The sequence below is a fragment of the Engraulis encrasicolus genome, chromosome 2 (genome assembly GCF_034702125.1).
Source record: "Engraulis encrasicolus isolate BLACKSEA-1 chromosome 2, IST_EnEncr_1.0, whole genome shotgun sequence".
NCBI lineage: Eukaryota > Metazoa > Chordata > Actinopteri > Clupeiformes > Engraulidae > Engraulis > Engraulis encrasicolus.
In genome coordinates this window covers 33,118,517-33,131,877 of record NC_085858.1, presented here as the reverse complement: position 1 = coordinate 33,131,877, position 13,361 = coordinate 33,118,517, and the positions used below count along the sequence as shown (strand labels likewise).

Sequence of the window (13,361 nt, the reverse complement as noted above, 5' to 3'; positions counted from 1 at the left end):
GAACTGTAACACCTCTGGACAAGTCATAATTCAGATCCACAGTCTACGTATCACTCAGCATCCCAAACGACCTCACACAGGTAAGTTCCTCTGTCTATCTCTCTCTCTCTCTCTTTCTCTGTCTCTCTCTATCTCTGTTTCTTTATTGTCTCATTCCATTGGTGTGTGGTGGTGGGGGTGGTGGTGTGTGTGTACAGTTTTTAGAAGGTTAAAAGGTCACGGATTAGGAGTGGAGCACATTTGTGCCTGTTCAAAATCACAATTGAACTGTGAATGTGTGAGTTCTTAACACTCATTTCATTCTTGTGCTCACTCACATGTCATTTGGGCTCATGCATGATTGTTGTTTCGTGTTCATGGTTTATTAAATGAAGTACAATACAAAAAAGACATTTTCATCATTGAAATAGTGGTTGAAGTTATTGAAAGGCAGATGCTATGTTTGGTCACATACCTTGTATGGAGGTGCAGTATTTGGTTGTTTGCACAGCATCCCTCAGTAGCACAGAGTTACAGTATACCTGTAGAGATGAACCTGCCTATATTTGGGCATTGTAAAGGCATGAATGTGCTCCTGTGGTCTGGCCAATTTGAATGTGAAATTGGACTTGGGATGAGTTTAACATAATCTCTACTGTAGTCAAGACACTTGAAGCAAAGCCCTTGGAGGAGAAAGTTGGAGAGGTGCCTGCCCTATACGCTGTGCATAGTACCTTATCCAACACTGTGCGTGGCCAGTATATGTGAAATTCTCCGGTCATCTTCATTAAAGCACATCAACAGGTCAACAAAGACATCAAAATGACAAAGAAACCAGACGATGAAGACCAGAAATTCCTCTTTGGCGAAAAGGACTTCAAAGGCAGTGTGGGCCAGGCGGACTGGTCGGCCAAGAAGCTGGTGTGGATCCCATCTGACAAAGATGGCTTCGAGTCGGCCAGCGTCAAGGAGGAGAAGGGCAACGAGGTGACGGTCGCGTTGGACAACGGCGTGAAGATCACCATCAACAAGGACACCATCCAGAAGATGAACCCGCCAAAGTTCAACAAGGCCGAGGACATGGCCGCGCTGACCTACCTGAACGAAGCCTCGGTGCTCCACAACCTGAAGGAGAGGTACTTCTCAGGCCTTATTTACGTGAGTAGAATTTCTTAATCACCAAACACCTGTTTTACAGTACACAACCACACATGTTTGACTATTGAGACACCCCTCCAAATATACAGTACTGTACACTTTCTGTTACAAATTCTGTGATAGTAAAACACTCGACCACCTGCAGATGTGGGCTTTCATAACTTATCTGGCTGTGGACATGTAGGCCTATTTTTGCTGTTTATCTGTTAGGCCTACTTAGATGCAGGGTTAAATACCTTGGGCCTCCTTACATTAAAAACACATCATCATTTTTCCAAGAGATGGTTATGACAACTGTCCTCCTCCATCACCAACTAAAATTCCACTTAGGCCAGAGTACCTCACAATCTACTGTGTCTTAGTGTTCTGTATATTATGAGCAGCCACTGATCACTGTTCTTGCAGACATACTCGGGCTTGTTCTGTGTGGTGGTGAACCCGTACAAAATGCTGCCCATCTACTCAGAGAAGATCATTGAGTTGTACAAAGGCAAGAAGCGGCATGAAGTGCCCCCTCATATCTACTCCATCACAGACAACGCATACAGGAACATGATGCAAGGTACAAAAAATATGATATTGATGATGGGGAAGAGGTGTTTTTAAGTATGGGATTCCACTTATGAAGATATATTGGATCTTTAAATCAACAAAAAGGTGTTATATCATGAAACAACTGGTTGCTGCAAAACTATTGTATAGACTACTTTTGTGGCCGTGCATTGAGCTCAAAGTGAAGTCAAATTTTCTTCAGTGCTGTGTCCTTGCAGTGCTAACTGTAGTTAGGATGTAAGATGACGTGTCTACAAAACTGATATAGGTCATTGCCCCGTCTGTGAGGGGCATCTAAGCTCTGTTTCACAAATCCTCGTCACAGACTGGAGTGCTTGACACACTTCCCAAATAGCCATACATGGACTATGTCTATGTCTAAATGGTCTATTTTTGGATGGAGAGCTAAGAAAAAAAAGTTAATCTCATCTTGTAGCCGTTTTGGAACTCTTTATATTTCCAATGCTTTGTTTTCCATCTGGTTGACAATGTCACTGCGTAGTTCATGTTTAGACTCCCAGGATTCCCTGTTAATCTGTTTTGCTCCCCCCGCCTTTGCTATGGGGAGTTTCACATGAGCAGGCCTGTCCTTTTTCTTCAAGTCTTCAGTCTCTCTTTCTTTCTTTTTTTGTTCTTTTCCTACAGAGCGTGATGACCAGTCCATCTTGTGCACGTAAGTTCGGGACTTTCAAGCACACATGAATCTACATAACGATACTGCGCCGTCAAACCCCTAGTGTAAATGTTCATTGCTCCATTTGAATGTGGTCATTTGAATGCTCAAACATCACTTTCCAGTGCTCATCCCATTAGGTTACATAAGGTTATTGTTTGACATCTAATGTCATCAATAATGGCTGGTCACATTTAAATAGATTAGAGGTTTTTAGGGAAATACTGAGAGCGAGCCAGGCAGCAGTGCAATACATAATGTTAAACACTCAAATGTGATCTCACACATACAAAGCAGTTATTGTGCCACTTATTTGCCACAGTTTCCTTTCAACACTGGTTAAGTAACTTGTAGACCAGTGTACCTGTCTCACAATCAGCTGGCTCTGAGCCAGTTGGATCGAATTTGTGGCAGTGTCTCTGACAGCGTTATAGATTTGCTGTTACCAGAATGGCAATGACCAAGTAGTAGACAGTGCATTACTAAAGTCACTGTGTTATGTCATAGTAGTGTAATACTATGGAAGTAACTTTTCAATAACTATTACAGCATTCCAATGGTGGATCGACGTGCATTATGGGGCTACAGCAGGGGTGGGGAACCTTTTTCATTCGAGGGGCCACTTCAAACTCATCCGAGGGCCATAAAAGTCCTCCGAGGGCCGTACTATGAACACAAACCAGGATTCCCCCCTGCACTTTAGGTCTGTATTGAAGGCAGCCACCTTTACAACAGACCCCACCTTCTCCAGGTCCCCTGGATATAACCTAATTGTATTGAAAAAGGAATTTCATATTTCATGTGAAGCTGCATAACATTGAAATTACACCGGGGGCCTGATAAAACGGACCTCGAGACATACGTTCCCCACCCCTGTGTCACTGTTAAAGTGTATCTGCCTCATTAGAAAGGAATAGCAGTAGGATAGCTGGTGTAACAATCATGTAATATCACTAGTGTTCAACTTACACCATGAATCTACTTTTGCTTTTATAACTTTTAACACTTCTGCATCCAAAGCACTGTTTTAGTACAATGGAAATCAAGCTGGTCACACTTCAAAAAGACTAGGCCAGTTGACTGGATCAGTCAAATACTTATTTTTGTCATTTGATTCTGCTGCAAACATAATGTTGTCATTATGGTTACACCCCAATAAATTAACAAAAAAAATCTTGAGTGCTCTCATCATTTATGCCGGCCTTGCCTTTTTGAAGTGGACCTGCTTGACTTCATTTATCCTGCACTGTGAGCAGCACCAAGGAGGTTTCAGTGCTAATGACGTCCCTTTTACACTCTTTGAGTACCTTCATTACATTACATTACATTACATTGCAAACCAAAGCGACTAAAAAACGAGGACATAATCAGAGCCAGCATCAATAGCAGATACAAAATCCACCGGAAATATACAGATCAACAAGTGCAGACCTTCATAACGCCTCCCAAGTCTTGTGCATTGAGGTTATTTACTATGTTGGTGACTTGTATGTATTGCAGAGGGGAGTCAGGAGCTGGCAAGACGGAGAACACCAAGAAGGTCATCCAGTACCTGGCAACGGTGGCCTCCTCGCAGAAGACCAAGAACATCTCTGTGAGTACCAGCACCAATGCCTTTCTCCAATACGCTCGCCAAGAGTCATTGGTACAGCAGAAATGACAGACAGGCACGAATACATGCATATTCACAGATGGTTATGCATGCCCAGACATGTAGTATACACACACACGCACACACACACACACACACACACACACACACACAAACACGCACACTGACACACAGACAGACACACACACACACACACACACACACGCGTGCAGCGCGTGCACACACACACACACACACACACACACACACGCACAGATGAACAGAAATGACATATTCACACATGCTCATTAATGCACACACACACAATGAACACAATGAAAACAATGAATACATGGGCTCGTGTAAGGATGGGTACAGTACAGGCAGTGCCCTAAAGTAACTTTTTTCATCACCAGCCAAATGGCTAGTAGATGTTAACCCATTTTAGCCTAAGCCCGTTTTGGGAAAAGGTGCCCTCTCCCTATTAAAATCTAAATCTCATGAAATGAAACATGAAACATGAAATTGCATTTAAAAACTATAACCTTCATTCTGCACTAGAATGTGTTCATTCAGCTCTAACCTACCCAAATTTTATAAAACAGCTCAAGTCTCAAGAACCTTAATGCAGGGTATATGTCGCTCCAGGACACAATGGGTTAATCTCACTAGCCAAACACACGCTCACTAATGGGTCAAAGTGGCTAGTAAGTTGGTGTTCTCTACCAGCCAAACTGAAATTTCACCAGCAGTTGGCCGGTTGGCTGGTGTTAATTTAGAGCCCCGAGTAGATGTATTAAAATAGATGTGTTTGTGTGACAGGACTCATCTGCTGGTGCACTTGTTAAGGTACTGTATGGAGGAAGGCCGTTAAAAAGTGTGTCATTGTTTGGTGGTGGGGCTTTGCGCTTTGTTGCTCACAAAATGTTAGAAATGATGACGAAACAAGCGGGTCTAAAAGGTCCTTGAAAACAGACGTCCTCCATAATTAACCTCGTTAATGTCTTTTCGAATAGGCAGGAGTTCAACTGGCATATGTGAGTAAATACGAAAGAGATTGCATGTGTTTATTATTGCCGTCTTATAGTGTGTCTGTAGCTTTAGAGAGGTTTTTCTAGAGGGTATGGATTTTGCACACAGCCACACGAGACACAACCACCTATGCAAGAACGTCACTTTTAAATGGGGTTGTGAAACGAACTGAACCACCAAACCCACAAAAGAGGGGCTGACCACAAGGTCATGTGTGTCAGTGCTAGTACATTATAAGAGGGAAGTGGAAGGATGTGACTTATTGAACTTGACTGATAATCACTCTTAGCTTCAGTAAAAAAAAGCAATGAGCATATATTTGCATTTCAGGTCATATCATGGAAGATAGAACCAAAGACGGTCTATTATGAATGTTGGAATTAAAAAGAATCTTTGATAGACCATCATAGTCTTTTCAAGTTTTATTCCGCATGAAATTTGAATTGAGAGCAAATTCATCTTTATTCACTATTCTGGTATTTTGCTTAGCTATGCTTAATGTGTGCTTAATGTTTACGGTGCATCACAATGATCTCTGGTCAAACACGTTTGTATGTTTTGTTTTGCATGGGATTGTGCTTGCATGGATTTAATTTAGAGATTATAGACTTGTGTTTACATTTTGAAGAATTAAATCACTAGTATCTACATTCGAAAAGTAAAGCATGACATTTTTATTTTTTAATATATATATATATATATGTATATAATAAATAATAGAATATTTTTTAATATAAAGAATTTGGATTGGCCTTTTTACTTTTTCCATTGTCAGAGGTGTATCTATTGCAGATTTATTTTTTAAAGCATCCCTGTATACTCAGAGGCGCATCTTGTCAGCAGGCTAGGCAGGCAACTGCTTGGGGCCCCCAAGCCTATAGATGTTGAATAACAGCAAAGGCGTTAAACTATAGTAGTGGCGCCTCTTTGTATACTCTGTGTAGTACTGTTCAGTGTAACTCTGTGAGGACTTGTCCTATTAGGGAGAGTTGGAGAAGCAGCTCCTACAGGCAAACCCCATTCTGGAAGCCTTTGGAAATGCCAAGACCATCAAGAATGATAACTCCTCCAGATTTGTGAGTCTGAAGCTAAAATAAACGTATTATCATGTCAACCAGAACTTAAATGTGTTTCACACTATGTGATGTGATATGATTGATGTATTTTCCTCATTTTCACCTTTAGGGAAAATTCATCCGTTTGAACTTCGACGTGACAGGCTTTCTTGTCGGAGCAACAATTGACACATGTATCCTCAGATGGCTTTAAATAATAATAATATAACATTATAACAAACTCATTAATATTTTTTGTCTTTTAAAGCTGATTTGTGTGATAAAAAATATGGTTTCATTGTACAGATATGTATATCCTTAATTGCTTGCTAATAGATCTGCTGGAAAAGTCCCGCTGTGTGAGGCAGGCCAAGAACGAGAGAGCTTTCCACATCTTTTACTTCATGGTTGCAGGGGCCAAAGACAAAATGAGAGGTGTGCAGGTTTATCATGAGAAGGAAAGGAGACGCGCTCACACTAACGCCTAGACTGTTTAATACAAATTATAACTGGGTGCTGAATCCCACATAATATAATGAGGAATGAAGGAAGCGAAGGACAGCACTCTTCAGATTTTTTTGTTTATTCGCCTATGAAAGTTTCGGGCAGAGCCCTTCTTCAGCGTGTAATGCACCATAAAAAATGTTCAGCACAAAGATACAGTAAATGTATATGAATGAAAATAACACTGTGGTGATATGTCATAAACTCATACATGTCTGACATTTACATATCTCCATATATGTAGAGGACCTTCTTGTTGAGAGCTTCAGCAACTATGGTTACCTGAACGCCGGACATGTGCAGGTTCCAGGCATAGAGGACGACGAGATGTTTGAAGAAACCCTTGAGGCCATGGCTGTGCTGGGCTTCAGTGAGGATGAACGAGTTGGTGGGTTGAGGCTTTACATCAGTGGTTCTCAACTTCTTTGAACAAATGCCCACTTGGCCTCACCACAAGCCTCCCAACGCCCCTTTGACCTCATCATAAACTTGAAAGCAATTAAATGGACTAATGCCCCCCAATGGCAACTAAGCAACGCCTCCTTTCAGCTGTATCCTTAGCAGATAGCTAACTACTTCTAGCGCTGTTCTACACTGTAGTATACTACCACTTTACTACAGGACATTATAGCCTCTGCACTACATATATGGATCGATTTCCATTTGTTGATTAATAGCTCGAGACTAAAATGGAATTTTGATTAGAATTGGCAGGCAGTACAAAAGGCCTTTGGCACAAAGTATATGGGAAACAATTCCTGAGAGCACTATTTCATCGAATAGGTCTTATCTGACCCTACAATATTGTCCAGCAGAGACAGCAACAGTGACGCATAGTTCAACAAATGACAATGTAGGGCAGCCATGGTGTGATGGTTAGGGAGTAAGACTGTTCATCACAGGGTTACAGGTTCAATCCCCTCCCTTACCAATCCCTGCCTCCCTCCATGGCTGAAGTGCTCTTGAGCAAGGCACCTAACCCGACATTACTCTAGCCTAGGGTCTGTAACCATTACCCTGTTACACTTGTAAGTAGCTTTGGATAAAAGCATCAGCTAAGTGTAATGTGACATGTAATATAATGTCTACACAAAGTAATTGTGGTCACAGTTGTTGTGGTCTTTCTCTCTCAACTGCCCCTTTGTGTCTGTCATCATCACAGGCATGTTCAAGGTGGTGTCCACCGTGCTTCACCTTGGCAACATCGAGTTCAAGAAGGAGAAAAACCAGGAGCAGGCTGCCATGCCTGACACCACAGGTACAGCACTCCATCCCGGCCATGGACACGGTTACATGGCGCTATTCAGACATGCCGCTATTCAGACATTGATGTCTATTGTCTGAATACCGGAACGTTTCCCACCGAAATCCGCCATTTCTGTGGTTTGTGCTACGTTGCTCAGGTTATTTTCAGTTCAGGGAGAGTGCATGCAGTTACCATAACCCTAACTCTAACTCTGACCCTGAACCTAACCCTAACCCCACTGCATATCTGGTGTCTGAATAGCGGCATGTCTGAATAGCGGTATGTCTGAATAGCACTTGCCCATGGACACACAGCCCAGAACATACATGCAGATAGCTAAGAGAGCAAGATATACCAATACATACATATTGCTAAATGGACATGTTTTTGTCCGAGATGACATTGGTGGGGATTATTGCATGTACTGTATGTCACCATACACCATGCTTTTGAATTGATGAGAATTCCATGTGGGATTTACTGTGTCTGGCACACCTACTGACCCAGATATTGCCAGCAGGGATACTGTTGGTGGCCTAATATTTCTAATATTATTATTTCTAATATTATTAATAATAATAAGTGATATGACAGGATTATTATGTCTTTAAAATACTATTGATATAAGTGATAGAATGAATAGTAGTTGTTGCTGTAAAACATTTTTTTCCTTACCTGAACTGCTCACTTCATAATATTGGAATTTAGATTAGAATTGGCAGTACAAATGTCTGTATAGATTTGAATTCTTTTATGTTGATTTTTTTTTCTATGTTTCTGTGTGGGATTCCTGTCTGATTGTACTGGTCTGTCCTGATGTGTGTTCTCTACAGTATGTGTACTCTGTATTATGTGACTGTGGACCAAGAGTCTGGCAAATAAACTGAATTGAATTGCCCCAATTATCTCCCAGCCGCCCAGAAAGTGTGCCACCTGCAAGGCATCAATGTGACGGACTTCAGTCGAGCCATCCTCACGCCCAAGATCAAGGTGGGCCGCGAGGTGGTGCAGAAGGCACAGACCAAAGAGCAGGTGGGTGTCAACAAGCACATTAGTAGCATACAGTAGAGCAGTGGTTCCCAAACTTTTTCCCTGTGCACCCCCTTTTACATTTCAGTGTGGTTCGCGCACCCCCTAAGTGAATGTTGCACAACCGCACATTTTGAGCAAAACTCATTTCCAACAGGCCTGACATTTTTTCTTCCACCATTACAATGGAACTTGTTGCATGACACATTACATTTAACCCATTGATGCCTGATGTTGCGTTGCGCAACATCGGCCCTGGCGCCTGGAGCTGCATTACGCAACATTCAGGCTGATGAGATTTGAGACAACTTCATTAAAAATGTCTGTTTATTTGAGATGAATGAACACATTCTAATGAAAGATGAGGGTCTTAGCATTTAAATGCAACTCAGTGCATATTTTTATGTGCTTCAGAAGCTGAGATATTTAGGTTTTTATCCGTTGAGGGCAGCTTTTCTTAAAAAGGGCTCAGGCATTCAGCACCCTTTTTTGCAGGTGCCTTAGGCATCAATGGGTTAAGATGGATCCTTCCAGCATAGAATTCACCAAACAACATGTAATGTTCATACATCTCAGCCAGTACTCTATTCAGCTCGCGCACCCCCTTGTAGCAGGCCGCACACCCCCAGGGGTGCACGCACCCCAGTTTGGGAAACCCTGCAGTAGAGAAATAGATTTTATAATTATATCACAGAGATATCATCTTAACCCCTTAGCGCAGAGCCTATGTTATCACCTTACTGTCACCAAAATTGTAATGGCTATGTCTTAATCTCTCTGAACTGTCATAGCAATGTTGTTATGATGTAGTTGAGTATTTTCACCAAATAGTGAATAGGCCCGCCGGCGACTCCATCTGCACTAAGAGGCTACCACATCTTGAAATAACACTAAATTATTCTATCACTGATGCTCGGCATGTTATACAGTTGGCTTCACAGTTGATTACATGGTGCAGTGGTAATACTAAAAAAGAGAAGTAGATAATTACCAGACTGTTTCATGTCTCCAAATAAGCATTAGCCTATAATATAATATATCATGTTATATTATAATATATACAATATTATATGCAATAATACAGACTCTTTGTAATGATATAGGTAATATAGAGTGCCTGCCTGGTTCCAATTGTGTACTACTAACTAGTTTTGGGTGTTTCAATAGGCTGACTTTGCTATTGAGGCTTTGGCTAAGGCCATGTATGACCGGCTGTTCAAGTGGATCCTGGCCCGCGTCAACAAGACTCTGGACAAGACCAAACGGGCAGGATCCTCCTTCATCGGCATCTTGGACATCGCCGGCTTTGAGATCTTTGAGGTAAACGATTTCATATGTCACACAATGTTGACAAGTACTACAAAAACGAACTAACCCCCCTTTGCATCTGCATCTGTATATTTCCTGTGCACTTTGTATCTGCTAGTGATGTTGGCTATGATTATGTTCTTGTTTGTAAGTCGCTTTGGTTATAAAGCGTCTGCCAAATGCAATGTAATGTAATGTGATACTACATGGAAAGCACAGTGGTCTATACTGTGTTAAACATGTGGAGATGTTTGTGTTATACAATGAGAGACAAGCAGAGGTGCGTAGATGAGAAAAGACAAATTTCACTGAAAGACAGAACAATGTTATGTATTAATGTCTGGATCTTCATGAATCATCATGATCTTCATGTCAGGATCATGTATAATCTTCATGAATGGAAATCTTCATTCTCATGTGAACTCATGCAGTTAGGCAGACAATTCCTGTACTTTTTAGGGGGACCATTAGTGAAAGCAGCTTTTTTTAAAGTGTTCAATGATTGGCTTCCCTTCGTCCACAGGACAACTCCTTTGAGCAACTGTGCATCAACTACACCAATGAGAAGCTGCAGCAGCTGTTCAACCACACCATGTTCGTGCTGGAGCAGGAGGAGTACAAGCGCGAGGGAATCGAGTGGAACTTCATCGACTTTGGCCTGGACCTGCAGCCCTGCATTGAGCTCATCGAGCGGCCGGTCAGTCTCAAAACCCGTGGTGTAAAGGTTCCGTCAGTCAACTAAGAATGAGATACGTACATTACATATTGGTATTAACTCTTTTGTTTTAATGTGTTTATCGTGTAATCAATAATCATAAGTATATGTTTATTTGGCCTCTGAAAAAATCCAGTCAGTTCCATTTTTACAATGTATACATTTGTTGCATAACATTTGTATACCATGGCCTAACGGTAGGGCACTGGGTTACTACGCTGTCGACCCGGGTCATTTGCCAAACCTTCCTCCTACTCGTTTCCTGTCTCTCCTCCATTGTCCTGTCAAAAATAAAGACAAAAAAAGCCTTAAAAATATATCTATATAAAGAAACAATGTATGTACATGAATGGGTATTTTTAATGTTTGAGTGCTGTGCTGTGCTGCTGTGTAGAATAACCCTCCGGGCATCCTGGCCCTGCTGGATGAGGAGTGCTGGTTCCCCAAGGCCACTGACACCTCCTTCGTGGACAAGGTCCAGAACACTCACAGCGGCCACTGCAAATTCGCCAAGCCCAAACAGCACAAGGAGAAAACCATGTTCTCTGTTCTGCACTATGCCGGCAAGGTATCGTAGATCTGTATTGAGTTCTCTTCCATTCTGGCTCTCTCCTCCCCCAACTCCCACCCCCTCTATCTCTCTCCTTTCCCTCTGGTAATTTAATTCAATTAGATTATATTCAATAAGCTTAATAGGCATAGCTACTCTAATGGAAACAGTGTTGCCAAAGCACATTTAGAATACAAACAAAGGGTATGTCAAAGCACACACACACACACACACACACACACACACACACACACACACACACACACACACACACACACACACACACACACACACACACACACACACACACACACACACACACACACACACACACACACACACACACACACACACACACACACACGGGCACGCATGTGTGTGTGATATACAAGCCTCAGCCTGTCTCATACACATAGTTTTCTTCTTTTCTTTTGTTTTATTTCGTCTGAATATGTTGCCATGTTGATTTTGCATAGGTTGATTACAACGCTGCAGCCTGGCTCACCAAGAACATGGACCCTCTGAATGACAACGTCACAGCACTGCTCACCAACTCATCCAGCGCCTTCATACAAGACCTGTGGAAAGACAGTGAGATTTGATTGATTTTTAAAAGACATTTTTTAAGGGCATTTTTGCCTTTATTTCGACAGGACAGTATGAGAGGCGACAGGAAGTGAGCGGGAGAGAGAGATGAGGGGGAGGATTGGCAAATGACCCGGGCCGGAATCGAACCCGGGTCGTCGGCGTAGTAACCCAGTGCCCTACCGTTGGGCCACGGCAGGGCCAAGACACTGAGATTTGATTTATTTTTAAAGACATTTATATGAGAATTACTACACTAAACTTTTTAATATACATATACAGTCCCAGGAAAAAGTTTGTACACCCTTGGAAATTTCTTACCTTTCTGTCAAAATTGGTCATAAAACATGGTCTGATCTTCCCGGAAATCACAAGAAGAAACAACCAGAGTCTGCTTTAACTAATTCAACCCAAAGATTTACAAGTTTTCATATTTTCATTGGCCATAAGATGTAAACATTCACAGGACAGCAAGGCATAAGTAAGTACGCCCTTGCATTCAATAGGTTTTAACCCCAAGTTAGTCGCAATAACCTCAACCAGATGTTTCCTGTAGTTGCAGATCAGATTAACAAAACAATCTGGATGTATCTGGTCTCCCTCTTCTTTAGAAAACCGCCTCTCGTCAGCAAGGTTTGTGGGATGTCTGGAGTGCATAGCTTTCTTGACTTCATGCCATATAATCTCAATTGTTTTTTGTCAGGGCTTTGACTGGGCTATTCCAGAATGTGTATTTCATTATTATGAAGCTATTCTAAAGTCGATTTGCTTCTAAAGTATGGGTTGTTGTCACATTTCAGCACCCATCCTCTTGTGTGCTTCAACTGTGTGACAGACTACCTCCCTTTTTTTCTGTAAAATATCTCGCTAAACTTCTGAGTTCATTGTTCCACTGATAATAGTAAACTGTCAAGGGCCTGAGGCAGCAAGGTAGCCGCATATAATGATGCTCCCGCCACCATACTCAAAGGTGGAGATGATGTTTTGGTGAAGGTGTGGTTCTCCAGTTCTCCTCCAAACATGACATTGTGTGTTCCCCTGAACAATTCAACTTTGGTTTCAACGTTGGTCTACAGAATATTTTGCAGTAATTCTATGAAGCATATAAATGCTTTTTCGCAAACCTCAAAGGTGCAGCAATATTTTTTTGGACAGAAACCCCATTCATTTTAGATTGTCAGAATGAATCCCATTTTTAGCTATTCTTGGTTACATCTCCTCTTCTGAGTATGGTGTCGGGAGCATCATTATATGCGGCTACCTTGCTGCCTCAGGCCCTTGACAGTTTACTATTATCAGTGGAACAATGAACTCAAGTTTATTGTGATATTTTACAGAAACAAACGTGAGGAAGTCTGTCACACAGTTGAAGCACACAAGAGTA

General features: G+C 41.8%; 1 protein-coding gene across 1 annotated transcript in view; it reads left to right on the top strand.

Annotated features, from left to right (window-relative positions):
• The first annotated feature begins 801 nt into the window (after positions 1-801).
• The window catches only part of myh11b (myosin, heavy chain 11b, smooth muscle), a 49,525-nt gene continuing 36,965 nt past the window's right edge, over positions 802-13,361 (top strand). The window contains exons 1-14 of the mRNA XM_063186904.1: positions 802-1,137; positions 1,543-1,699; positions 2,335-2,362; positions 3,863-3,989; positions 5,969-6,061; positions 6,171-6,234; positions 6,377-6,475; positions 6,789-6,932; positions 7,707-7,802; positions 8,704-8,822; positions 9,987-10,139; positions 10,651-10,824; positions 11,237-11,410; positions 11,869-11,983. Coding sequence (XP_063042974.1) covers positions 802-1,137; positions 1,543-1,699; positions 2,335-2,362; positions 3,863-3,989; positions 5,969-6,061; positions 6,171-6,234; positions 6,377-6,475; positions 6,789-6,932; positions 7,707-7,802; positions 8,704-8,822; positions 9,987-10,139; positions 10,651-10,824; positions 11,237-11,410; positions 11,869-11,983 — 1,879 coding nt within the window. The remainder of the gene's footprint in view (positions 1,138-1,542; positions 1,700-2,334; positions 2,363-3,862; positions 3,990-5,968; positions 6,062-6,170; positions 6,235-6,376; positions 6,476-6,788; positions 6,933-7,706; positions 7,803-8,703; positions 8,823-9,986; positions 10,140-10,650; positions 10,825-11,236; positions 11,411-11,868; positions 11,984-13,361) is intronic.